General features: G+C 43.2%; 1 protein-coding gene across 5 annotated transcripts in view; it reads left to right on the forward strand.

Annotated features, from left to right (window-relative positions):
• The window catches only part of DRC1 (dynein regulatory complex subunit 1), a 55,164-nt gene that overhangs the window by 14,615 nt on the left and 14,614 nt on the right, over window positions 1-25,935 (forward strand). For 4 of the 5 annotated variants that reach the window (XR_012095236.1, XM_038006675.2, XM_073022863.1 and 1 more), the window contains exons 3-8: window positions 5,368-5,480; window positions 8,346-8,529; window positions 13,363-13,500; window positions 14,508-14,594; window positions 15,893-16,015; window positions 24,393-24,532. Coding sequence is in view for 4 of the 5 variants with exons in the window: in XM_038006675.2 (XP_037862603.2) it covers window positions 5,368-5,480; window positions 8,346-8,529; window positions 13,363-13,500; window positions 14,508-14,594; window positions 15,893-16,015; window positions 24,393-24,532 (785 nt within the window). In the remaining variant the exon portion in view is untranslated. The remainder of the gene's footprint in view (window positions 1-5,367; window positions 5,481-8,345; window positions 8,530-13,362; window positions 13,501-14,507; window positions 14,595-15,892; window positions 16,016-24,392; window positions 24,533-25,935) is intronic. The other variant, XM_073022864.1, reaches the window with a different exon arrangement.

Below are 25,935 nucleotides of genomic sequence, written 5' to 3' on the forward strand. Positions count from 1 at the left end.
TGAGGCTGAGGTGGGAGGATTCCTTGAACCCGTGAGGTGGAGGTTGCAGTGATCCGAGATCAGGTCACTGCACTCTAACCTGGGCGACAGAGGGAGACTCTCTCTCTTTCAAAAAAAAAAAAAAAAGTCAGTGACCTCTGAGCATTTCTGTGTAGGACAAAAGGATATTAGATTTTTTAAAATGCTGATATACAGTTCACCCTGAGCACTCCTTAATTAAGTATAAATCCAAAGAGATAATACTGTTTTCATTAGCAGGCTTTGAAGGTTTCTTTCACTTAGGACTTAAGTAGTGAAGAGCTTTGGCATCAAGGAGAAATGTACACAAAAGATGCCCCCTTCCTCAAGATTAAGGTATTGATTATTAGTTCTGACCTAAGATCTGGGCAGGCTGAGCCCCACCCTTGACCCTGCAGTTTATCTTTTTTTTTTTTTTTTTGAGACAAAGTCTTGCTCTGTCACCAGGCTGGAGTGCAATGGCACGATCTCGGCTCACTGCAACCTCTGCCTCCCGGGTTCAAGCTATTCTCCTGCCTCAGCCTCCTGAGTAGCTGGGACTACAGGCATGCGCCACCACGCCCATCTAATTTTTGTATTTTTAGTAGAGTCGGGGGTTTCACCATGTTGGCCAGGATGGTCTTGATCTCTTGACCTAGTGATCCGCCTGCCTCAGCCTCCCAAAGTTCTGGGATTACAGATGTGAGCCACTGCGCCCGGCCTTATCATTATTTTTGTGTCCTGTTTAATCTTTGTCTACTTCATATGAAAACAGTCTTCTATAGTTTCTTCTAGAAAGTTTTATAATTCTATCATTTACATTTTGGCCTATGACGTATCTGGAATTGATTTCTGTCTGTTGTGTAAGGGTAGGGTCCCAGGTTCATTGTTTTCTATGTAGATTTTTAGTTGCCCCAGCACCATTTACTGAAAAGATTGTCCTTTCCCCACTGCACTGCTGTGCACCTTTGTTGCGAATCAGGTGACCATGTATGTGTGAGTTTGTTTCCACATTCTCTGTTCTCTTTTTTGGTATCTATATGTCTGTCTGTATTAGTTCATTCTCACATTGCTATAAAGAAATACTTGAGACTGGATAATTTATAAGGAGGTTTAATTGGCTCATGGTTCTACAGGCTGTACAAGAAGCACAGTGACTTCCGCTTCTGGGTGGGCCTCAGGAAGCTTCCAATCATGGCAGAAGGCAAAGGGGAAGCAGGCATCTCACATGGCAGGAGCAGGAGTGAGAGAGAGAATGCAGGGAGGTGTCACACACTTTACAATGGCCAGATCTCATGAGAACTCACTATCATGAGAAGAACACCAAGAGGATGGTGCCGAACTATGAGGAATCCACCCCCATGATCCACTCGTTTCCCACCAGGCTCCACCTCCAACTCTGGGGATTAAAATTCGACATGAGATTTGGGCAGGGACACATATCCAAACTATACCACTGGCTTTGTGCCAATTCCACACAGTTTTAATTACTGTAGCTTTTATGACAGTTCTTGATACCTGGTAGGGTGAGTTCTCTGTGTTCTTCCAGATTGTCTTAGCTATTCTTTTTTTTTTTTTCTTGTGAGACAGTCTCGTTCTGTCATCCAGGCTGGAGTGCAGTGGCACAATCTTGGCTCACTGCAACCGCCACCTCCCAGGTTCAAGTCATTCTGATGCCTCAGCCTTCTGAGTAGCTGGAATTACCTGCGTGTGCCACCATATCCAGCTAATGTTTGTATTCTTATCGGAAACGGGGTTTCACCATGTTGGCCAGGCTGGTCTCGAACTCTTGGTCTCAGGTAATCCTCCTGCCTCAGCTTCCCAAAGTGCTGGGATTAGAGGCATGAGCCACTGTGCCCAGCCTTGTCTTGGCTATTCTTGACCCTTTGTATTTCCATATACATTTTAGAATCAGCTCGTCGCTGGGCGCAGTGGTTCATGCCTGTAATCCCAGCACTTTGGGAGGCTGAGGTGGGCAGATCACCAGGTCAGGAGATCGAGACCATCCTGGCTAACATGGTGAAACCCTGTATCTACTAAAAATACAAAAAATTAGCCTGGCATGGTGGCAGGCACTGCAGTCCCAGCTATTCGGGAGGCTGAGGCAGGAGAATCGCGTGAACCCAGGAGGTGGAGGTTGCAGTGAGCCAAGATTGCACCAGTGCAGTCCAGCCTGGGTGACAGAGCCAGACACCGTCTCAAAAAAAAAAAAAAAAAAAAAAAAAAAAAAAAAAAATTTCTGCCAAAAAACCTGCTGGAATTTCAACTGACTGAGTAGAATTTATAATCCATGGGAAGTATTCTTTAATTTGGCTCAGCGATGTTTTGCACTTTTTGTTTGGGTTATAGTGGTTCATGGTGGTGGATAAGTATACAGTTGATTTTAATATATTGACCTGGTATCCGGTGACCTTGCCAAATTCATTTGTTAATTCTGATAGTTACCTGTGGCTTCTTTTGGATTTTTTTACATATATAATCATATCATCTGAAAATAATAAGTTTTATTTCTTTCTGTCTGATTTTTATATCTTTCATTTTTTTTTTCTTCCCTTATTGTAGTAGTTGGATGCTCCAGCTCATTAAATAGAAGTGGTGACGATGGGAGTCAGGGTCCTGCTCTGGATTTCCTGTGGATGCACCCCCTCAAGTAGACTTGCCCCATGTCCCTTCAAACCCCCATTGTCCCCTCTAGATCACTGAGTCCCATGGGAGCCAAAATTCCCCGTCCGAATGACTTTGAGCCCCCCTTCAACCTGTATGTGCCTCTTGCCAGAGTCTGTCCTGCTCAGGGCAGATGAGGCCACTATTACACAACCCCTGGGCTTGATGGATGGTCGCAGGGTGTCGATGGAGCTTGGATGTGCAGTTGGGGAAATCCACATGCCTGCAGGACAGAGCTGGGGGTGGGGTGGGAGCTGCGGCCAGAGGCAGGCTCTCCCTTAGCCACCCAATTATGAGTAGAACTCCGAAATGTGTCTGAATTCAAACTAGGACTTTTAAATTGTTATAAAGGTATTGAGATAGGAGGATATATGTATTTTGAGATGAAGTCTCGCTCTGTCGCCCAGGCTGGAGTACAGTGGTGCGATCTCGGCTCACTGCAACCTCCGCTTCCTGGGTTCACTCCATTCTGCTGCCTCAGCCTCCCAGGTAGCTGGGACTACAGGCGTGCACCACCACACCTGGCTAATTTTTGTGTTTTTAGTAGAGACGGGGTTTCACCATGTTGTTCAGGCTGGTCTTGAACTCCTGGCCTCGGGTGATCCACCGTGTTGGCCTCCCAAAGTGCTGGGATTACAGGTGTGAGCCACCATGCCCGGCCAAATGTTTTATTTAACAATTTTTACATGATACTATAATTTTAAAATATTTAGACATATGGTATGTGGACCTCCGTTTAAACTCTTTCCCTGGATCTCATAAAGGTGAGGGGCATGTCTGTTGGTCTGTTAGTGACTGTGACATTTGGATTTTTAATTTTACTTTGAGTCTTAAATACTTGATTCAGAAATTTCTGGAACTCCAGTGATTGGTTAGCACATGGTACTTATACAGAAGTGTCTGATGTTCACATTGAGTAGAAACCAGAAAATTACCCCAAACTGCAGGAAAGTCATTACTTCCGTATGCATGTAAAACCATTTGGTATAGGTGATAAAACTGCAGGCAATAACAAAAAATCTAGAGTGCCCTGGATATCTGGGTTAAAGCTCTATTCTCTATTCAATGAAACTACATTTCAAATTTTTTGTATAATAGTGAGATCAAGTGAAGTCTCCGGTAATTTCTGTGACTCCTTGGTATAGAAGTTTTATAGGCTCCTAGTTTAAAAATTATTTGAGAGTTGGAAAGTTTATAAGTTCCAAAAATACTTGGAAAAACTTAGGCATAACCTAAGGATACTTGAACTTTTTGTTGAGAGGATTTATCATCTTGAATAACATCATGACAAGACTAGGAGTGAAGATACTGGAGATGGAATTTACGAAGAGGGATTTAGAAGGATGGCACCAATTACAAAATCCCTGAGCCCATTAAGGAGAGAGCAGTGCAGCCAGCTACAATCTTTTCCTGCATTAGCATCCATGTAATGAAAGACTCCACATATCATTAGCTGCAGCAAGGCAGAAGCTCGTTTCTCTGTCTCAACAGTTCCGAGTATAAGCAGTCCAGGGCTGACATGGATGGGGTCTGCTTGATGATGGGACCTCAGCTCCCTCTGCCATTGCTTGAGTTGCCTTCATCTGCTCCTCACCTTTTACGTGAGCCCCACATGCCAGCCTGGGAGAAGGGACAGAAGTGGGGCAGCAGAGGGTACACCTTTTCCCTTAAAGGCACAGTTCAGAAGTGGCACACATCACTTCTCATGTGTCATTGATCAGATAGTATTCTAGGTGCAAGGGAGGCCGGGAAATGTGTTCTGTTACTAAAAGGAGAGGGAGAAATGGACATGGGAGGACAACTGTTGTTATCTGCCTCACCGTCATTATCTGCCTCACCATCATTATCTGCCTCACCTCCCCAACTAAGGTTCTTCAAAAGGCTCCTGGCAGTGTCAGTCACTTGGAGATCTGCTGGGGAAAGGGCTGAGATGAATGTATAGTACCTGCCGGTGTAAAAGTTGGCTGGTGTCTACTCTACAGTGAATACATAAAGTACATTGAGAACTGCAGAGTGCTTTTTAAAAATTTTTTATTTTGCCCAGGAATGGACAAAAACTTAGCACAGTAGGATACTAATGATGCCCTTCTAGCCAAACGCAGTGACTTTCCCCCAGGCCTCATCCTATTATGACTGGATACCGGACTTTTCTTTCTCTTTCTCTTTTTTCTTTTCTCTTTTTTTTTTTTTTTTTTTCTGAGATAGGGTCTCACTTTGTTGCTCAGGCTGGAGTGTAGCGGCGTGACCTCGGCTCACTGTAACCTCTGCCTCCCAGGTTCAAATGATTCTCCTGCCTCAGCCTCCTGAGTAGCTGGGATTACAGGCACCCGCCACCACACCCGGCTAATTTTTGAATTTTTAGTAGAGATGGGGTTTCACCATGTTGGCCAGGCTGGTCTCAAACTCCTGACCTCAAATGATCCACCCACCTTGGCCTCCCAAAGTGCTGGGATTACAGGCATGAGCCACTGTGCCTGGTCAAGAACTGCAGAGTGCTTTTAAATTGTGAGCTGTAAAATCACATCACAAATGTCCTGATAGAAAAGGGTTGCTACATAGGGGCTACTCTTAAAAGTCTTAAGGTAGTTGCTGCTTCCTGCTTGACTGGATAGAAGAGCTACAGACAGTTGTGCAAAAATGTTTCTGACTTTACACGTTATTTACAAAGTGTTCTAGCTTTGTCAGTTCTTCTCTCTCTCTCTTCAGAAATTGGCTAAACTTCTGCTCTGTGGCACCGAGTTGGTGACAAATATCCAGGTGGCTATAGATATCAGAGAGATTCACAGGAGAGTCGAAGAAGAGGAGATAAAGCGTCAGAGGTAAGGACCACACCACTCTGTACCTGGTGGACGTGAAGGTAATCTCCTCCATGGGCCCTGCAGTTCTCCCGAGTCGTTGGAGGGTGACTTTGTCCACCTTAGGCAATTCCCTTTCTGCCCTTATAAGTTCTCCCTCCCTCCCTCCTCTTCTCTCCTCTCTCTCTTTTTTTTTTTTTTTTTTCTTTTTTGAGACGGAGGTTCGCTTTTGTTGCTCAGGCTGGAGTGCAGTGGGCGTGATCTCAGCTCACTGCAACCTCCACCTTCTGGGTTCAAGCGATTCTCCTGCCTCAGCCTCCTGAGTAGCTGGGATTACAGGCATGCACCACCATGCCAGGCTAATTTTGTATTTTTAGTAGAGACAGGTTTCACCATGTTGGCCAGGCTGGTCTCGAACTACTGACCTCAGGTGACCCACCCGCCTTGGCCTCCCACAGTGTTGGAATTACAGGCGTGAGCCACCGCACCCAGCTATCTCTTCTCTCTTTTCTTTCCTCCCTTCCTCAAGTACTACACTGCTGATACGTGCCAAGCTGTGTGTATACAAAAGGAGTGAAACATGGCCTCTATTTGTGGTATTCACAGTCTAGTCAAGAGACACATGGAAACACCCACAATTTGTGGTAAAATAGATAATGTGTAAAGGATTGTAGTAACACACACAAGGAGGCCTTTAATTCTATCAGCAGAGATTAGAGAAAACTTCCCAGGCAAGGTGACACTGAGTTGGGCTGTGAGGGATGAATAGGAGTTTGAAGAGTTGAAGACTGGGCATTTTAGGCAGAGGGAACCCTTGAGCAGAGGTGTGAGATCCCATGATATGCTTGGGAATGGCATGATAGTGAAGGATGTGTGCGGGTGGTAGAAGAAAAGAGACTAAGAAGGTCAACTGGGCAGTCCTGGGTTTCAGTTGGTGAGAACGACTAGACCCAGGAGCACCTCAGTGTTATGTGTAAAGGTGGCAGCATTATTAAAGAATGTGAAGGGCTCCATGCCTAGAAGGATGGAGGGTCACAGGGATAACAGGAACCTGCATCAGGTCCTCAGCTCCAGTCCTCAGGAGGCAGGCTGCCCTGCATGCCCATATGCCAGGTCTCAGGCTGTCCAGCGGGGAGGCATAGCGGCTTAGAAGAATTAAACTTCTTTGGTTTGTACACAGAAGTAGACGGATTGCAGGTCCTCATTTAAACTTTGGATTGTTCTTCAATTAATTTCTTAAACAATTAGAAGAGCAACCACTTGGCCAGGCATGGGGTGGCCCACGCATGTAATCGCAGCAGTTTGGGAGGCCGAGGCGGGCGGATTGCTTGAGGTCAGGAGTTCGAGACCAGCTTGGCCAACATGGTGAACCTCCATCTCTACTAAAAATACAAAAAATTAGCTGAGTGTGGTGGCACGTGCACACCTGTAGTCCCAGTACTCAGGAGGCTGAGGCAGGAGCCTCACTTGAGCCCAGGAGGCGGACGTTGTAGTGAGCCAAGAGTGTGCCACTGGACTCCAGCCTAGGCAATAGGAGTGAAACCCTGTCTTTAAAAAGAAAGAAAGCAAGCAGCCACTTGACCATTTTGGCTCATCATATACATACAGGGGACGATTTTAATAATATTTTTAGTTGTTCAGCATAAGTAGTTCCCTCGTTAGCAACGTTAGCAGCTCTGCCAGTAAAGGTGGTTGACTTTTATTCTCGAAACTTCCCACTGCCTTTATGGGCTGTACCAGGAACAGAGTTGGCAGATTCCCAGCAGGGTGGGCTTGTGAAAGGCGGGGAAGGTCATGCAAGGAGTTAGGCCTCATCCTCTAGCCACAGAGGAACACTGAAGGTCCCAGGTGGCAGGTTACAAGGTTAGGGTGCTGTGGAAAGGTGACCTGACAGCTCTTTCTCATTTCTTGAAATAAAAAAGTCAATTAAATTTAAATTTAATTTAGCTTGGAAGGTGGGGTGGGTGTGGGATGGGACAGGGAGAGAGGATTGCAGGATGTTTAAACTGTGACTTCGGTTCCTCAGGTAGTTTGTTTGGAGGTGCTGTCATAGGATTAGTCTGTTACAAGGAGCAGAGAGTCTCTGGGAGATATCCTAGTCACTGTTTCCAGAGGGGCCCCAGCTCAGCTGTCCTGCCTTCCTGCCACCTCGCCCCAGCCCCGGTGTGCTCTGTCACAGAGATTCTTTGGAATTTATGGAAAGGCTCTCCCTATTTTCCATTCCTCGTGGTGGAGGTTCCGTATTTGTACATTCCACTAGTCATTTATTGGTAACTTGGGAGAGGAGTAGCCAGACAATTGAGATCATGTTGCTAATAAAAAATTGATAATTTAAGTACCATGTGTTAAGTGACTCCCACGCTGAGCACCTGTGCTGTGTGCATCATCTTATTTCATCCTGACAACAGCCAGCCACATGAAGGTAGATACTTTTCATCCACTCCATTTTACAGAAGAGAAAAGTGAGGCGTGAAGAGGTTATGCAACTTATCTAAAAGGCTGACAGTCAGTTAGGAGCCAAGTCAGGACTTGAACATAAGCTTGTGACTCCAGAGACCCAGTTGTGTTTAACTGTTGTGTGTTATCATCTTACTCAGAAGCCGGTGACCAACTGATCTTGGTGTGTGCGTGTGTGCGTGTGTATGTGTGTGTAGCCTTAATGTTGATCTGTTTTTGCTATGTGTAATTTTCTTTACTTAGCTTAAGTTACTTGTAGTCAAGCATTAAACGAAAAGATTTCTCAGCATTGAGTTTGATTTCGGGTGGGTGTGTTTGGGCAGTGCCCAGTACCCGGGTTTTATATTCTAGAGATTCTAGAGAACACACCTGCTCTATTGGGAGGCAGCATCTGGAGCTGGGCTGGCATGGCTGGCATGTTTGTATTTGCAGAATTGAGAAGCTGGAGAATGAAGTTAAGACCAGCCAGGACAAATTTGACGAAATCACCTCAAAGTGGGAAGAGGGCAAGCAGAAGAGAATTCCCCAAGAGCTGTGGGAAATGCTCAATACCCAACAGCTGCACTGTGCTGGCCTCTTAGAAGATAAGAACAAGCTCATCAGCGAGTTACAGCAGGCAAGAGGCCCGGGCCCTCCAGCCCAGCCACTGGGGATCTGCCTGGGATTTAGCTGGGTTACTGGTTTGTTTTTCCTGAATGGAAAAATGTAGAAACCTTTTACTTCATTATTTAGAATCCTGTACAACTCATGTTATAAACTTTTTCTTTTCTTTTTTTTTTTTTTCTTTACGATGGTAAGAAACACATAACATTAAATTTGCCATCATAACAATTTTAAAGTGTATAGTTCATGGGCTGGGTGCAGTGGTTCATGCCTATAATCCCAGCACTTTGTGAGGCTGAGGCAGGCAGATCACTTGAGATCAGGAGTTTGAGACCAGCCTGGCCAACATGGTGAAACCCCATCTCTGCTAAAAGTATGAAAATTAGCCAGGTGTGGTGGCACACGCCTGTAATCTCAGCTACTCGGGAGGCTGAGGCAGGAGGGTCACCTGAACATGGGAGACAAAGGTTGCAGTGAGCCAAGATCACGCCACTGCACTCCAGCCTGGGTGACAAAGCGAGTGAGACTCCGTCTCAAAACAAAAACCAAAAAACTATAGTTCAGTCATGTTAAGTATACAGCATTCAGATGCAGCAGATCTCTAAGAACTTTTCATCTTGCAACATGGAAACTCTATGCCCCTTAGACACCAATTCCCTCTTCCCCTTCCCCCTAGCCCTTGGTAATCACCTTTCTACTTTCCATTTCTGTGATTTTTGACTACTCTATTAGGTCTTCCTGTGAGTGAAATCATACAGCATTTGTCCTTTTGTGACTAGCATATTTGGCTTAGTGTGATGGACTTCATTGTAGCACGTGACAGGACTGCCTTCCTTTTTAAGGCTGCATAGTATTTCACTGCATATGTATACCACATCTTGTTTTATACATTCTCCTGTGAATGGACATTTGGGTTGGATTTCACCTTTTGGCTATCATGAGTAATACTGCTGTGAACATGGGTATACACGTATGTCTTTGAGATCCTTCTTTGAATTATTTGGATGTACACTTAAATGTAGGATGGCTGGGTCATATGGTAATTCTATTTTTAATTTTCTTAGGAACCTCCGTACTGTTTTTTATAATGACTGCACCATTTTACATTCCCACTAACAGTACACAAGGGTTCTAACTTCTCTGTATTCTCACCAACACTTACATCCTGTTTTTGGTGATAGTTTCCGTGTTGATAGTGTGAGGTGATATCTCCTTGTGGTTTGGATTTACATTTCCCTAATGATTAGAGATGTTGCGCATCTTTTTCATGTGTTTCTTGGCCATTCGTATATCATCTTTGGAGAAATGTCTATTTAAATCCTTTGCATATTTTTAATTTGGGTTGTTTTTGAGTTATAGAAGTTCCTTATGTATTTCGGACATTAACCCCTTATCAGATATATGATTTTCAATTATGATTTCCTGTTCCATATATTGCCTTCTTATTCTTGATTTTTTTTTTTTTTGATGTGCAAGCATTTCTGAGTTTGGTGCAGCCCCATTTGTCTATTTTTGATTTTGTTGCCTGGGCTTTTGGTGTCATATCCAAGAAATTATTGCCAAATCCAATGTGTAGAAGCTTGTCTCCTACATTTTCTTCCAGGAGTTTAATAGTTTTAGGTCTTTAATCAATTTTGAGTTATTTTTGTGTATGGTATAAGGTAAGGGCCCAACTTCATTCTTTTGCCTGTGAATGTCCAGTTTTCTCAATATCATTTGTTGAAGAGACTATTCTCTCACCACTGTATAGTCTTGTCAAAAGTCATTTGACCATAGATGCGGGGGTTTGTATATCATTCATTTACCATTTTGACCCTTGTCAAAAGCCGTTTGGTCATATATGTAGGGGTTTATTTCTGGACTCTCTAGTTCCCTTGGTCTATATATCTATTTTTATGTCAGTACCACACTCTTTTAATTACTGTTGCTCTTCGTAATTTTTTTTTTTTTTGAGACAGAGTTTTGCTGTCGCTCATGCTGGAGTGCAGTGGTGTGATCTCGGCTCACTGCAACCTCTGTCTCTAGGGTTCAAGCCATTCCTCTGCCTCAGCCTCCCGAGTAGCTGAGACTACAGGCGTGCACCACCATGCCTGGCTAATTTTTGCATTTTTAGTAGAGACGGAGTTTCACAATGTTGGTCAGGCTAGTCTCGAACTCCTGACCTCAGGTGACCCACCTACCTCAGCCTCCCAAAGTGCTGGGATTACAGATATGAGCCACTGCACCCAGTCTATAGTGTGTTTTGAAATCAGGGAATGTGGGGCCTCCAACTTTGTTCTTTTTCAAGATTATTTTGGCTATTTGGAGTCCCTTGAGATTCTGAATTTTATGAATTTGAGGATGGTTTTCTTATTTCCACAAAAAATAATGTTGGGATTTTGATAAGGATTGCATTGAATCTGTAGATTATTTTGTATAGTGTGGACATTTTAACAGTATTGAGTCATCTAATTCATAAGCACAGGATATCTTCCATTTGTTTATGTCTTCTTTGATTTCTTTTAGTAATGTTTTACAGTTTTCAGTGTACAAGGCCTACTTGGTTAAGTTTATTCCTAAGTATTTCATTCTTTTTGGTACTATGGTAAATAGATTATTTTCTTAATTTCCATTTTGGATTGGTCATTATTTGCATATAAGAATGCAACTGATTAAAAATTTTTTAAACTTTTAATTTAATTTTTTTGAGACAGAGTCTTGCTCTGTTGCCCAGGCTGGAGTGCGGTAGACTGATCTTGGCTCACTACAACCTCCACCTCCTGGGCTCACGTGATCCTTCTGCCTCAGCCTCCCAAGTAGCTGGGATTACAGTGCACATCACCGTGCCCAGCTAATTTTTGTGCTTTTAGTAGAGATAGGGTTTCACCATGTTGCCAAGGTTGGTCTCGAACTCCTGACCTCAAATTACCCACCCACCTCCACCTTCCAAAGCGTTGGGATTACAGGTGTGAGCCACCGCACCTGACCTTTTTTTTAAATTTAAAATTAAAAACGTTTATGGGTAGGTGTATATATTTATGGCATACATAAGATATTTTGATACAGCCATACAATGTGTGATAATCACATTGGGGTAAATGGGGTATCCATCACTTCAAGCATGTATCATTTCTTTGTGTTACAAACATTCCAGTTACACTCTTTTAGTTATTTTAAAATGTACAATAAATTTAGCTGACCTTAGTCACCCTGTTGTGTTGTCAAATACTAGATCTTATTCATTCTAACTGTATTTTTGTACCTATTAACCATCCCCATTCCTCCCTGACCCCCCACACTACACTTCTCAGTCTCTGTAACTATCATTCTACTTTCTATCTCCATGAGTTCAATTGTTTTAATTTTTAGCTCCCATAAACGAGTGAGAACATACAAAGTTTGAATTTTTGTGCATGGCTTATTTCATTTAACACAATGCCTTTCAATTCCATCCACGTTTTTGTAAATGACAGGATCTCATTCTCTTTTATGGCTGAATAGTACTCCATTGTGGCTATGTACCACATTTGCTTTATCTGTTCATCTGCTGATGGACACTTAGGTTGATTCCAATTCTTGGCTATTGTGAATAGTGTGAATTTTGATTTTGTGTCCTGCAACTTTGCTGAATTTGTTTAAGTTCTAACAGGTTTTCGTGTGTGTGAAATCTTTAGTTTTTCTGCATATAAGATCATGTCATCTGTGAACAGAGATAATTTTAACTTCCAATTTTGATGTCTTTTCAAGTGATAAACTTTTACTTAGAAGTAAAAGCTTTGTCATAATTGTAGAATTATTAGCTATCTATTAGAAATATAGTCATGTGTCACTTAAGAAATGCATTGTTAGGTCTGATTTCATTGTTGTGAGAACATCATAATGTGCTTACACAAACCTAGATGGTATAACCTACTACACACCTAGGGTATATGATATAACTTATGGCTCCCAGGCTACAAACCTGTCTAGAATGTTACTGTACTGAATACTGTAAGCAACTGTAACGCAGTGCTAAGTATTTCTGCATCTAAACAGAAAAGGCACAGTAGAAATACCGTATTATAATCCTATGGGACCACTGTCATATGTGTGGTCCATCATTGACTGAAATGTTGTTACGTGGCACATGACTGTAGTATTTTTACAGCAAATGCTGTTCCAGAGTTTAGTCCTTAGTTAAAGAATGCAACTTAGTCTGCGGTAGATACTTTCCTGTGTTGGAACCTGGACATTAATTGCTCAGCTGGGACACTCTAGGCTTTCTGGGAGCTTGCAGGGAGATTTGCAGCAGGTGATAACATTGAGGGGTTTGGTCCTGGGTGCTTGTTAAAAGCTTTGCGCTGAGCACAGCCCATTCCACTCTATCTACTGTGCTTTATCTCAGGCCTTCTAAGACTCTTCTGAAGCCACTTTCTCTTTGTACAGTTTATTATTATTATTATTATTATTATTATTATTATTATTATTATTATTATTGAGACAGGGTCTTACTCCATCTCCCAGGCTGGAGTGCAGTGGTGCAATCATGGCTCACTGTAGCCCCCACCTTCTGGGCTCAAGAGATCCTCCCACCTCAGCCTCCCAAGTAGCTGGGACCACAGGCGTGCATCACCACATCTGGCTAATTTTGTATTTTTTTATAGAGACAGAGTTTTGCCATACTATCCAGGCTGGTCTCCTGAGCCGAAGCACCTGCCTCAGCCTCCCAAAGTGCTGAGATTATAGGTGTGAGCCACTGTGCCCAGCCCTCTTTGTACAGTTTCATGTCCTAGCATTGACAGATTCTGGTGAGAGGGGTCTAGAGATAGTGCTTGGCACCTCCTGCTCCTGACAGTTTGTGGCCAGCCTTTTCCATGCTTTTTTCTAGGAGTTAAAAACAAAGGATGACCAGTATGTGAAGGATTTGAAGAAACAGTCAGATGACATCTGCCTGCTTCTGGAGCGGATGGAAGAACAGGTGAAGAATGTGATGAAAACGTTTCGTGAGGAGCTCTATAACATTGAGGTAACAGTGTGAAAAGACCTGGTTTCTGCTCTTGGGGGGCCCCTGGGAGGAGGTCTAGGTCTGTCCTAATGATCTAAGGAGGGCCCTAGATGATTTCTCTGTCCTCTGATTTCTGTTTCTGCTCTCAGGTTTTATTAATTTATTTACTCATTCATTCATTTGACAAGTACATATCAAATGTCTGCTATATGCTGGGCACTGTTCCAGGGGGCTAGGGATGCAGCTATGAACAAAACAAAGTTCCTGGTGGAGCCTGTATTCTAGTAGGAGGCAGCTAGACAATAAACAAGTTACTAAATATATTATTTCACAGGTGGTAATAAGTGTTTTGAAAGAAAATAAGACGAGCAAGGGGTTGGGGAATAAAAGAGGGGGATTAGCATTCCGTAAGTATAAACCCTATATGAGGCATTTCTTTGTTTCTTTATGGCAATTGGGGCAGACAGTGGCAAAGGGAAGTGCTGCATAGGATTCAGGAATCAGTATTTTGAATTTGAATGAAATGTTGAAGATTGAGATTGAGATTTAGCCCTTTCCAAGATGGAAGAGAGCCAAGAGGGTGGAGGCCTCTCTCTCTCTGGGTTGTTTGAGACTTATTTCTGCATTCCCAAACCTAACCCTTGTGAGCTTCATGCTGCCTTTGCTTCATGGGCCCCCCAACCATGGCAACGCATCAACGGTAGTCAGTTGAATTACACACCAGGGCCTGCCGTGTGACTGACAACAGGGGCACTGGCCTTCCTCCAGTTCCCTCCCAAGCCACAGGACTGTTGAAACATCTCCTGTCTGCATTCGGATATCGTCTTCATAACAGCTAATTTCCATGCAGCTCCTTCCATAGCCATTTGGTCTCATTTGAAATTGACTTGGCAAGTCTGCATTTGAAATTGACTTTTACTATGTGGTTGTTGGTACAGCATTTATACAGTTACCTAAAAGTTCTTTGACACTGATAGGACCTGCCCAATCAAAACAGATGCAAGAGTCTTTTTCCTTCTTGGTCATAGAAAGCATTTGAGGTGGAACGCCAAGAGCTACTGGCCAGTAATAAGAAGAAATGGGAGCGGGCCCTTCAGGCTCATAATGCCAAAGAGGTAAAGGGTGGAGGCTGTCAAGGGTGATCTGTGGGATCTGGGTGATTTCTATTGTGACTGAATTCGCTAGCCTTTCTGTATTTTTTTTTTTTTTTTTTTGAAACAGAGTCTTGCTCTGTCGCCCAGGCTGGAGTGCAGTGATCCGATCTCAGCTCACTGCAAGCTCCGCCTCCCGGGTTTATGCCATTCTCCTGCCCCAGCCTCCCGAGTAGCTGGGACTACAGGTGCCCACCACCTTGCCCAGCTAACTTTTTGGATTTTTTAGTAGAGACGGGGTTTCACCGTGTTAGCCAGGATGGTCTCGATCTCCTGACCTCGTGATCCACCCGTCTCGGACTCCCAAAGTGCTGCGATTATAGGCTTGAGCCACTGTGCCTGGCCTTTTTTTTTTTTCTTTGAGATGGAGTGTCGCTTCTGTCGCCAGGCTGGAATGCTGTGGCGCGATCTTGGCTCACTGCAACCTCCAACTCCCTGGTTCAAGTGATTCTCCTGCCTCAGCCTCCCAAGTAGCTGGGATTACAGGCATATGCCACCATGCTAATTTTTGTATTTTTAGTAGAGATGAGTTTCACCATGTTGACCAGGATGGTCTCAATCTCCTGACCTCGTGATCCGCCCGCCTTGGCCTCCCAAAGTGTTGGGATTATAGACGTGAGCCTCCACACCTGGCCACCTTTTTGTGTCTTGAGTAGAATTGCTGTGGCTAAATACTACTGTGTTCATTACTGCACTTCCTAGCTAATCAGTGTGGCCTTGCAGATGGGGATTGTCTCTTTGGTGGTGGTGAGTACCACCCAGACAGCTTGCTGTGTTTTCCATGGTCCCGTCACTTTCCCCTTTGTTTACTGGGTATCTCACCCAGCTGTGAGTATTCGTGGCCCAAGGTGTTTTAAGACACATTTTTAAGGGGTGTTTTATGATCACTTTATTTCAGAGTTGTAAAGAACAAAGAAGTGACTCGACCAAGATCCAATAGACTTTTCAGAAATATAAACATATGATTTCAGGGTCTGTGCATAATTTCTTGTCTTTTTTTCAAATATTTAGACTTCAAGGAGATGAGCTTAATTTCATAATGGAGCATTTCTCTTAGAGTTTCTGGAGTAAGGACCCCATTAGGCAATATGAGCCAAGTCCTAAAAGCCTTGGGTATTTAGGACTTTGGAAAGCCACCAGACTCCCTGTGGAGCCATGAAACTTCCAAACTCTCCCCTGTGTCGTGCTGGTCAGGCCATCCAAAGGATTGAGGTGGGGCAAGGATGGTCCCTAACTTTTCTCTTGTCTTCCTGTGCCTTTAGCTGGAGTACCTTACCAACCGCATGAAAAAAGTGGAGGACTATGAGAAGCAGCTGAACAGGCAGAGGATCTGGGATTGTGAAGAATATAACACGATCAAGATCAAGCTGGAGCAGGATGTGCAGGTGCAGCAGCTGGTCCTCACTAGGGTGCCTGGGTGGCGGAGCAGATGGCCAACACCTGTGAATGTTTCCTATTTAGCAACTACTTGTGATATTCTAGAGGTAGTCCCTTCAGCATGTATTTATTAATCATCTGCCTTCTTTTAAATATTCATATCTGAAGGAGCTCATGTACAGGATATATGCAGAGATGCTTTCTTTAAGAAACCAGTGGAGGTGAGCTGAGCATGGTGGCTTACACATGTAATCCCAGCACTTTGGGAGGCCGAGGAGGGAGGATCACTTGAGACCTGGAGTTCGAGACGAGCCTGGGCAACATAGCGAAACTGTGTCTCGGCAAAAAATAAAAAGAAATTAGCTGAGCCTGGTAGCACACACCTGTAGTCCCAGCTACTCAGGAGGCTGAGGTTGGAGGGTCACTTGAGCCCAGGAGTTTAAGGCTATAGTGAGCTGTGATCACACCACTGCGCTCCAACCTGGGCAACAGAGCAAGACTTTGTCAGAAAGAAAGAGAGAAAGGGAGAGAGAAAGTAAGAGAGAAAAAGAAAGAAAGGAAAAGAAAGAAAGGAAAAGAAAGAAGGAAGGAAGGAAAGAAAGAAAGAGGAGAGGGAGGGAAGGAAGGAAGGAGAAAAGAAAAGAAGAAAAGAAAAGAAAAGAAAGAAAGGAAGAGAAAGAGAAAAACTGCCAAGATACTATAGAGGTCTGGAAGCCATTTTCTTCTAGCAAAGGAAAAATGTCCCTAGAGCAAGTTGGCTATGTCCAAGAACCAAAGCTAGGACAGCTACTGCTAATAATGGCAGCCATCAAGTGAGTCTCTCCCATATTCCAGACACTTTAATGAACTCTAATCTTCATCACCAACAGCATTTTATACATCAGAAATCTGAAGCTTAGAGACAAAGCTGTATATCTAGTACACGATAAACCCTGGATTCAAATCCAGTTCTGTCTGGCTCAAAAGCCTATATTCTTCCCTTATTTCAAACAGCCCCTTGACTGATGGTTGGAAATTTCAGTGAGGCAAATTCTGACTATCAGAAAGAAGCTTCTAAGAGTTAGAACTGTCCAATATTCAGAAGGGCGTTCCACAAAACAAAGATGGCTTTATCTCAAAATATGCAATGGCTGAATGACTGTGTCTGTCTTTGGTGTTGAAGAATTCCTGCAGTAGTAGGAGGTTATTTCTGGTTTCTAAAGTTTTTTCCAAGCCCCTAGGCTCTTTCAATACCAGTTAAAAAAATGTATCTCTAATTACATGTACATGTAATGTAATTGCATCTTAATATTCAAGTATGGTCTATTCATTTCAGTCTTTATGTAGAAAAAGGTGTTAGATGAAAGCTTTTCCACATAGCTTTTGTTAGAGTTTCAGTTCTTTTCCTATCAGTTGATATCATGAAGTTAAATCAAAAACCCCATTAGGTTACAAATGTATTTACTAGTCTTGAGAATTTTCCCAGGTCCTTCTCATATTAATGTCACAGATATGAGAGTTACTGACAGAACACTACAAGTCTGTAATACAATAGCACTCTTTCTGTGGGCTGTACATTGATATAATTTTACTGAAAATGGCTATTGTTAAACTTTCTGAATTTATCTTGGTTCTGTGATAATTTATGTGACAAAACTATGTACTGCTAGCCTCAGTGAGATATATGGAGTTTCATGTTCTTAATCCAATGTCCAAATACTTGAATGAAGCAAAAAATTCTAGGACATGGGGAGATCCTGAGGTGGGTGTAGGAGGTAGAGTGAGATCAGAGAAGTGGGGGGCAGGGAGGCAGGGAGACCGGGAGACCTGGCTCCACTGGCTGTCCCTGTCCGGGTTGACTGACGGTGGCATGTGCACAGATGGAGACATTTCAGGCAGAAAGGGGCACAGTGCCTTTGCGTCATAGTTCTTTCCTGTGTCAGATGGAAACTGAGGCTACCTACACCGCTTTCCACACTGTAACTGGGGGGAAAAATCATCAAATCAGGGACTACCCATATGGCAACATGTGGAATGTTTTGGTAGGTTGAACTTTATCATAGTGACTCTTAAGTGTACTTTCACTAGACATTCAAGCCAAATGGCACTGATTTTTTTAAGAAGATGTAACACGCAGTTCAACGTCAAATTTGCTCTTCCCAACTAATGCATAGCACCCTATCAATTCTAAAATATGGAACTAAAATTCTTGCAAACCACAAAAATGGGAAGGATACAGTACACATAGACTTGCATGATGGGTGAAGTACAAGAAGTAAAAAGAAGTCTTACTGTTCAAGTGCTTACTACCAGTAAAGGTCATGTTATTAATAGGAGAGCAAAGAGAGCCTGTAAACATTGTGTGCTTAGGTGGAAACTCCTTACCCCTGCCCACTACCCTAAAAGAAAACTGCTAGAAACATTTAATTCTTGATGCAGGAAGCAAATGTTTTTATCTGTAGGCCTTATACACTCATTTAGGATTGTAAAATGTTCAGCTCAAATTAAGGGGCTGCTACCTTTAATACCAGAATATTAATCCCCCCAAATTAAATATGTTATTTATTTACACTATATTAAATTACATTGTGCAAAGCACAGAGATTAGCAAAGTACAGCCCCTGCCCTCAAGGAACTTATAATCTATTGAGGAAGAAAGCAAGCTACAGCCGGGTGCGGTGGCCCACACCTGTAATCCCAGCACTTTGGGAGGCCGAGGTGGGCGGATCATGAGGTCAGGAGATCAGGATCATCCTGGCTAACACGGTGAAACCCTGTCTCTACTAAAAATACAAAAAATTAGCTGGACGTGGTGGCAGGCGCCTGTAGTCCCAGCTACTCTGGAGCCTGAGGCAGGAGAATGGCGTGAACCCGGGAGGCGGAACTCGTGGTGAGCTAAGATTGCACCACTGCACTCCAGCCTGGGCAACAGAGCGAGACTCTATCTCAAAACAAAACAAAACAAAACAACAAAACAACAACAACAACAAAAAACAGAAAACAAGCTACACAAATAGTGTCAAGGAGAAAGAGATGGGGCAGAAAGGGGGAGCAAGAGTGTGGCCTGAGATGACATTGCCAGTCTTCGGGTTCCAACATGGGATCCTGCAGGCCCAGCTTAGGGTCGAGATTGGGGTAAATAGGCCCAGTGGAGTCTCTGGAGTCAGCAGAGAAGGCCAGAGGGAAAGGCTGTTTTAAATTTCCATCCTGCTGGCACATTGGTGGCAGCCTCTTTTCCTGAGCCCATGAGCAAGAGATGACCCCCAAAAGCAGCTGTGGAGAAGCTTGTGCTGCTCCAGGACAAAGCGGGAACGTGTTATGAAAACTTATGCTACCTTTACCATACAAGGACTTTGTGGCAGGTTAGACTGTAATCGTTATAGATGACTCATAAAACACAAACATCATGTTTTGCCATTAGTCCTGGGAACATGAACTGCAACTTTGCAAAATGTCTTTGGATAATTGAATAATAAGCACAGACATTTAGCAAAATCAATTACAGGTATTTTTAACTTTTATTTTAGGTTCAGGGTACATGTGCAGGTTTGTTATATGGGTAAACTGCATGTCACAGGGGTTTGCTGTACAGATTATTTCATTACCCGGTAATAAGCATAGTACTCGCTAGGTAGTTTATTGATCCTCTCCCTGCTCCCAACCTCCACCCTCAAGTAGGCCCCAGTGTCTACTGTTCCCCTCTTTGTGTCCATGTGTTCTCGTTTGTCCCACTTATAGTAAGAACATGCGGTATTTGGTTTTCTGTTCCTATGTTAGTTTGCTTAGGATAATGGCCGCCAGCTCCAGTTATCTTGCTGCAAAGGACATATTCTCGTTCTTTTTTTTTTTTTAAACCTTTATGTCAAACCGTATGATCTTGTTCTTTTTTTATGGCTGCGTAATATTCCATGGTGTATATGTACCACATTTTAAAAACCCAGTCTACCGTTGATGAGCATCTAGGTTGATTCCATGTCTTTGCTATTGTGAATAGGCTGCAATGAACGTATGCATGCATGTATCTTTTTGGTAGAATCATTTATACTCCTTTAGGTATATATCCAATAATGGGATTGCTGGGTCAATTGGTAGCTTTGTTTTAGGTTCTTTGAGGAATTGCCACACTGCTTTCTACAATGCCTGAACTAATTTACATTCCCTCCAGCTGTGTATAAGCGTTACTTTTTCTCTGCAACCTCACCAGCATCTCCTGGGTTTTTTTTTTAATTTTTTTACTTTTTAATAATAGCCATTCTGACTGGTGTGAGATGGTATATCATTGTGGTTTTGATTTGCATTTCTCTAATGATTAGTGATGTGGAGCATTTTGTCATATGCTTGTTGGCTGCATGTATGCCTTCTTTTGAAAAGTGTTGTTCATGTTCTTTGCCCACCCACTCCCCCTACTTTTTTCCCTTTTTTTTTTTTTTTTTTTTTTGGAGACAGGGTCTTTCTCTGTTGCTCAGACTGGAGTGCAGTGGCATGATCTCAGCTCACTGCAGCCTCAACTTCCCAGCAGGCTCAAGCAAACCTCGCACCCCAGTCTCCCGAATAGCTGGGACTACAGGCACATGCCACCTTGCCTGGCTAATTAAATTTTTTTGTGTGTATGAAGATGGGTTCTCACTTTGTTGCCCAGGCTGGTCTCGAATTCCTGGCCTCAAGCAATCCTCCCTCTTTGGTCTCCCAAAGTGCTGGGATTACAGGCATGAGCCACCATGCCCAGCCATCCGTATACATATTATTATGTAATAACCTTCCTTTAAGAATGAAATTCACATGAGCGTGCATGTGATAGAGCTTTTGCATTTATAGTTCACATGCTCTTGTTGTACTGTAAATATAAAAACAATCCTATGGCCAAATAAGTCTGGGAAATGCTGTCTTAGAGATAGGGGACTGTTGCAAGGCCATGAGAAGAAGGAGGGCTCCCTGGAAATCATCGGAGCAGACGTTCAGGCACTCTGGGTCTCAGGGCCTCCACATGGGTCCGTTCCTGGGAAGATGGAACAGCCATTCCTCATCATCCCAAGTGGAGAGCAGTTCCGAAGACCCTCCTTCTCTGTGAGTGCCCATCTGTTCTCAGATGGTTCCATCCCATGTGGAGCTTTTCTATTGGACTTTTGTGCCGAGCTGCCTCATAGACCAATGGCCTCCCTTATGTTCAGTTCATGTGTGTATGTCTGGTTTGTGTTCTGATTCCTGACTCACTCACGATGACCAAGGCTGGTAACATTTGAAGTGGCAGAGCTGGTTTCATTTGAGGAATGGAGGCATAAATCATTGCACCTTTGCAAGAAGAGCTGCTGAGAATCCCTTTCCCAGGGGACACTCAGGGCCATCCCTAGAAGGGGACAGGGCCCAAAGCAACTCAGCCTGGGACCACCCGGATAACTGCCACTGAAATGAGGCTGTGCTGTTGGCATCATCCATAGGTCCTTGGGGATATACTGTGCAAGTCAGACATTTCAAAATTAAATTTTAAACAGGCTCAGAAAGGGTCCTTTGTAGTTGTAGTTGAAGCTTCTAGCAACTCCCCGCCCTGCCCCAAGTTCCCCACCCAAGGGCCAGGCCTGCACTTGGAGCTGCAGGGCCTGCCTGGCACGATGCTCAGTGCTGACAGAATGGGGTGAGGTGAGCACTTGCACCCATGGCCAGTGGGAGCATAAACCATACATTGCTCTTTGGAAAGCAACTTATTGAGAACTTTTGACTTAGTCATTTCACTTCTACGAATCTACTATAAGGAAACAAACTACCCCAAGAATTGTATATATAATTTGTCCCAGCATTATTTTATAGTAAAGAAAATTATTAACAGTATATGTAACTATATATACACACACATACACAACTGTAGGGAAATGGTAAATTATTATGACATGGTAAACATATTAAATATTTCATATATGATAAAACGGCATAGTATATAAAAGTATTCTAGCCTGTAATCCCAGCACTTTGGGAAGTCGAGGCAGGCGGATCACCTGAGGTGGGGAGTTTGAGACAAGCCTGGCCAACATGGTGAAACCCCATCTCTACTAAAAATACAAAAATTAGCCAGGCGTGGTGGTGGCACGTGCCTGTAATTCAACTACTTGGAAGGCTGAGGCAGGAGAACCATTTGAACCCGGGAAATGGAGGTTGCAGTGAGCTGAGATCATGCCACTGTACTCCAGCCTGGGTGAGCGAGACTCTACCTCAAAAAAAAAAAAAAAGGTATTCTGTACCATTAAAATGATGTTAATAAAACTTTGCTAACCTGAAAAATTGTTGTTGTGATATTAAGGGAGGAAATTAGGATATAAAATTGTAGACATAGTTTGATTCCAACTATGTAAAGGACACTGGAGGGAAACATGCCAGCATTAACAGAAGTTGCCTTTGGGGGTGGAATTTTGGGTAGCCTTGCAGCTTCTTTCTCCTATGTCTTCTTTTTCATTTGCTGTACTTTCCAAATTTTCTACAATGAGTAAACACTGCTTTTGCACTCAGGAAAAGTTTTTACAAAGAAAAATGTATAACTAGAAAAGGTAAATAAGTAAGTAGAGAAATTGAGAGGTAGGATTAGTTATGATCTTGGGGACTCATATGGTTCTTCATTCACCATCTGTTAAAAGATATTACAGGCTTCTGTTCTGAAGGAGACATTCAAATACTCATCTCATAATGGAGATTTAAAAATCCCTGCCGTGGTGATGTAGAATATCCTTGACTAATTCCCCCTATGACAATGTGTGTGGGGATCACCGGATTCCACAGCAACCGTGGAAATGATGTGCTTCCTGACCCAAAGGAGCATCACCTCCTAGCCAGGAGCCCTCCTGGAGTATGACCCAGAGTGGGCTGTGATAGCCGCTTGGAATCACTTCCTCTGTTGACTCCTGGGCCAGAGTCTGTAGCCTAACAGAGGGAGACGGGACAGGGGCTGGAGACGGCACGCACGTGGCAGTTTTATCGAGTTTCTGATTCCACTTGATTGCCTTCCCCATTCCTGCATTTCACTCGGGAGAGGCAGGAGCATGCCAGCCTCCAGCCTTGCCTCTCTCTGATCTTTTTTTCACAACCTGTCAGGGTGATCTTTCTACAGTGACTGGACCAACCATTTTCCTTCCCTGCTTAACATTTTTAGTGGTCCTCCCTTGACTTCAGGATAATGCTTTAAATTCCTAGCTTGGGAAGGCTCTGCTGCTCTGTCAGCCTCATTTCTGACCATTCCTTGCCTCGTGCCTCACATCCTAAACTTCTTGTGGTTTTCCCAAAGCACCTACCCCCCTTGCCTCATATATGCTATTTCCTCTCTCTAGAGTGCCCTCCCTTCAGGTGTGACCTGTGTAACTCCAGCACATTCTCTAGGTCTCAGCTAGACACACCATCTTCCAGGGATGCTTTCCCTGGTCCCTCAAGACCAAGGACAGTGCTCCTCTCATTAGTCCCATAATGGTCTGGGCTTCCCTCTGTCTTGCCTCTTATCACTAGTGTTTGTTTATCTGCCTCTCCTTTCTCACTGATGTTTTCGCAACGGCACCTCGAAAAGTATCTGACACAGATTAGGCACACAATAAATATTTGCTGAATGAATGAATACAGCTAATGGAAATCCAAAAAGTAAGGATGACTGTGTCTATCCTCCTTTTAAATGAACCTGGGTTGCTAAACACTAACACTTCCACCCTGGAAGGTCAAAGTGGGGGAAATTTCAAGTTTTTGTGGCCATATTTTTTTCTATGGTGTTTTTAGCGGGGCTACTCATATCTCTGAAGGGTCCGGAGAAAGTTACCGGAGTTAGTTGGACTTGAAAGCTCTGTGATCTTTCTAGGCGTTAGGTACACAGATTTTAGCTTACAGTTCATTGACTTGTATTTTATGTGGTTGGCCTTTAACTTGACTCTCATGATAGATTTTCTAAGAAGGCAGGCTGAGGCACTTGTCCCTAAGGTTCCTCTGACATGACTTGAACAATTTATCAGAGGCCCACAAGCTAGGGCCAACTAGTGTGTGAAAAAATATATATATTTGCAGAGCATACCTTTATTTGTGTACAATTTTAGGTATAATTCACAGGGCAGATAAGCTTATAAATGTAGGAAAGTTTATTTTTGTATACTTCCAGTATAAACTTCTACCAATACTTTTACCTGTTTATTCTTTATGAATGTAGGTACAAAGATAAATGCATCTGAATATGGAGATGCATAGTTAGGTAAATAAACATACGTAAGCAGGACTATGTAAGTATGTCTGTGTAAATATTTACCTATACAAAGCATGTTTCCCAAAAGACATTTTAAATACCCTAGTGTATATAATACTAAGGATGCAGGTGTAGAGTTAGTGTGTGTGTGTATATATATATACACATATATATACACATAGATATATATGTATAGTCTTTTTAAACTTTAGATTCTTGAGCAGCAGCTTCAGCAGAGGAAAGCAATTTATCAACTAAACCAAGAGAAATTAGAGTACAACTTGCAGGTGCTGAAGAAGAGAGATGAAGAAAGCACAGTGATTAAATCCCAGCAGAAGAGGAAGATCAATCGGTAAGCTAGCATGCAGAGCGTCTTTCTTCTGGGCTTTCTGTGCTGAGAATAGGGATGGATATGTACTTTTTTCTATTGAAGGGGTAGAAACCATTAAAAATATAACTAACATTTATTAAAATCGTTTTTTGGAGAAGTTAATACATTCAAGTGGTTCCCCTTCTCTCCCCAAGAAAAGAGAACATAGCAAAAGATTTTCCATCCCCATTCATCTTGTTCCTCTTTCCCACCTCTGTAACCAGTTTGTCTCTTCCAGAATTTCATTAGGCATATACAAGCCCACACAAATATTCTCATCCCCCATCTGCTTTTATGCAAATGATGGCAGTCTGTACACACTGCCGTGTATCTTGAAGACCTTTCCATCCCAGTTCATAGAGAGCTTTCACCGTTTGTTAAGCTGCTACGACCCACTGTATAGATGCACTATGATTTATTTGACCAGTCTCTAATGATGGATGTGTAGATTGCTTCCAACCTTTTTCCCTTGCAAATAATACCAACCTAAGTACTCATGACATGTGCCAGTTTGCTTTTGTGGAGATACCATGGCTCATTGAAAGGTACCTATTGCTTGAAATTTCTCACACATCTTCCCTTCTTCCTTGTCTCCTTAGTCCCATCCTTCTTGCCTTTCTTCCTTTAGGAATTGCATTCTAAGTTTCAGACCACTGTGTTAGGCTCTGAGGACCAGAGTGGAATAAGATTTCTTGCTTGTAGAAGGAGACAAGATTGAGGATTTCCCTCCAAACCCCAAATAGCCTATTATTATTTATGAATTCTTCCACTTGTGGGTTGGTAATACATACATTTTGGACACATGTTGAATGTATAGACGAACATCAGTTGACATTTTGGTAGTTACTTATCACAGAAAATGATACTGAATAAATGGGATGGCATCTTAAGCCTGATTATCTGAGAAACAAGAATAGTCAGGGGACAATATTTATGAAAAAATTCCCACTATATAAGCCCCATACTAGATAGGGGAACATCCAAGAAAGACACACATCAATACAGTGAGGAGGCACCTGGGAAAGCTTCCCAAAGAAGTGAAATACTGGAGGCGGTGGGGACATGAACTGGCAAAAGGCAGTTAAGAGGAGACTCCAGGTGGACAGTGCTGGCAGCTGGGAATGGCTGGCTGAAGGCAAGGAGGTAGGATTCAGAAAGTCACACAGTGGGTGTAGAGAACACGTAAGGTGGGAGGCGGGAGGAGGGACTTGAGGCAGAGCTTGGGTTTGATGCGTGTGGCTGAGAGATGAGTGGAATCTTCCCTCTTATTTCAAACTCAGACATCTTTCCCTCAGCCTGAAAAACCCTTCAATGGACACTACTGTTTCTAAACACCATCTTTTCGTCTCTTGCTTTCATTGCCATTTTCCTTTCCTCCTCATCAC

The sequence above is a fragment of the Chlorocebus sabaeus genome, chromosome 14, assembly GCF_047675955.1.
Source record: "Chlorocebus sabaeus isolate Y175 chromosome 14, mChlSab1.0.hap1, whole genome shotgun sequence".
In the NCBI taxonomy this organism is placed as follows: domain Eukaryota; kingdom Metazoa; phylum Chordata; class Mammalia; order Primates; family Cercopithecidae; genus Chlorocebus; species Chlorocebus sabaeus.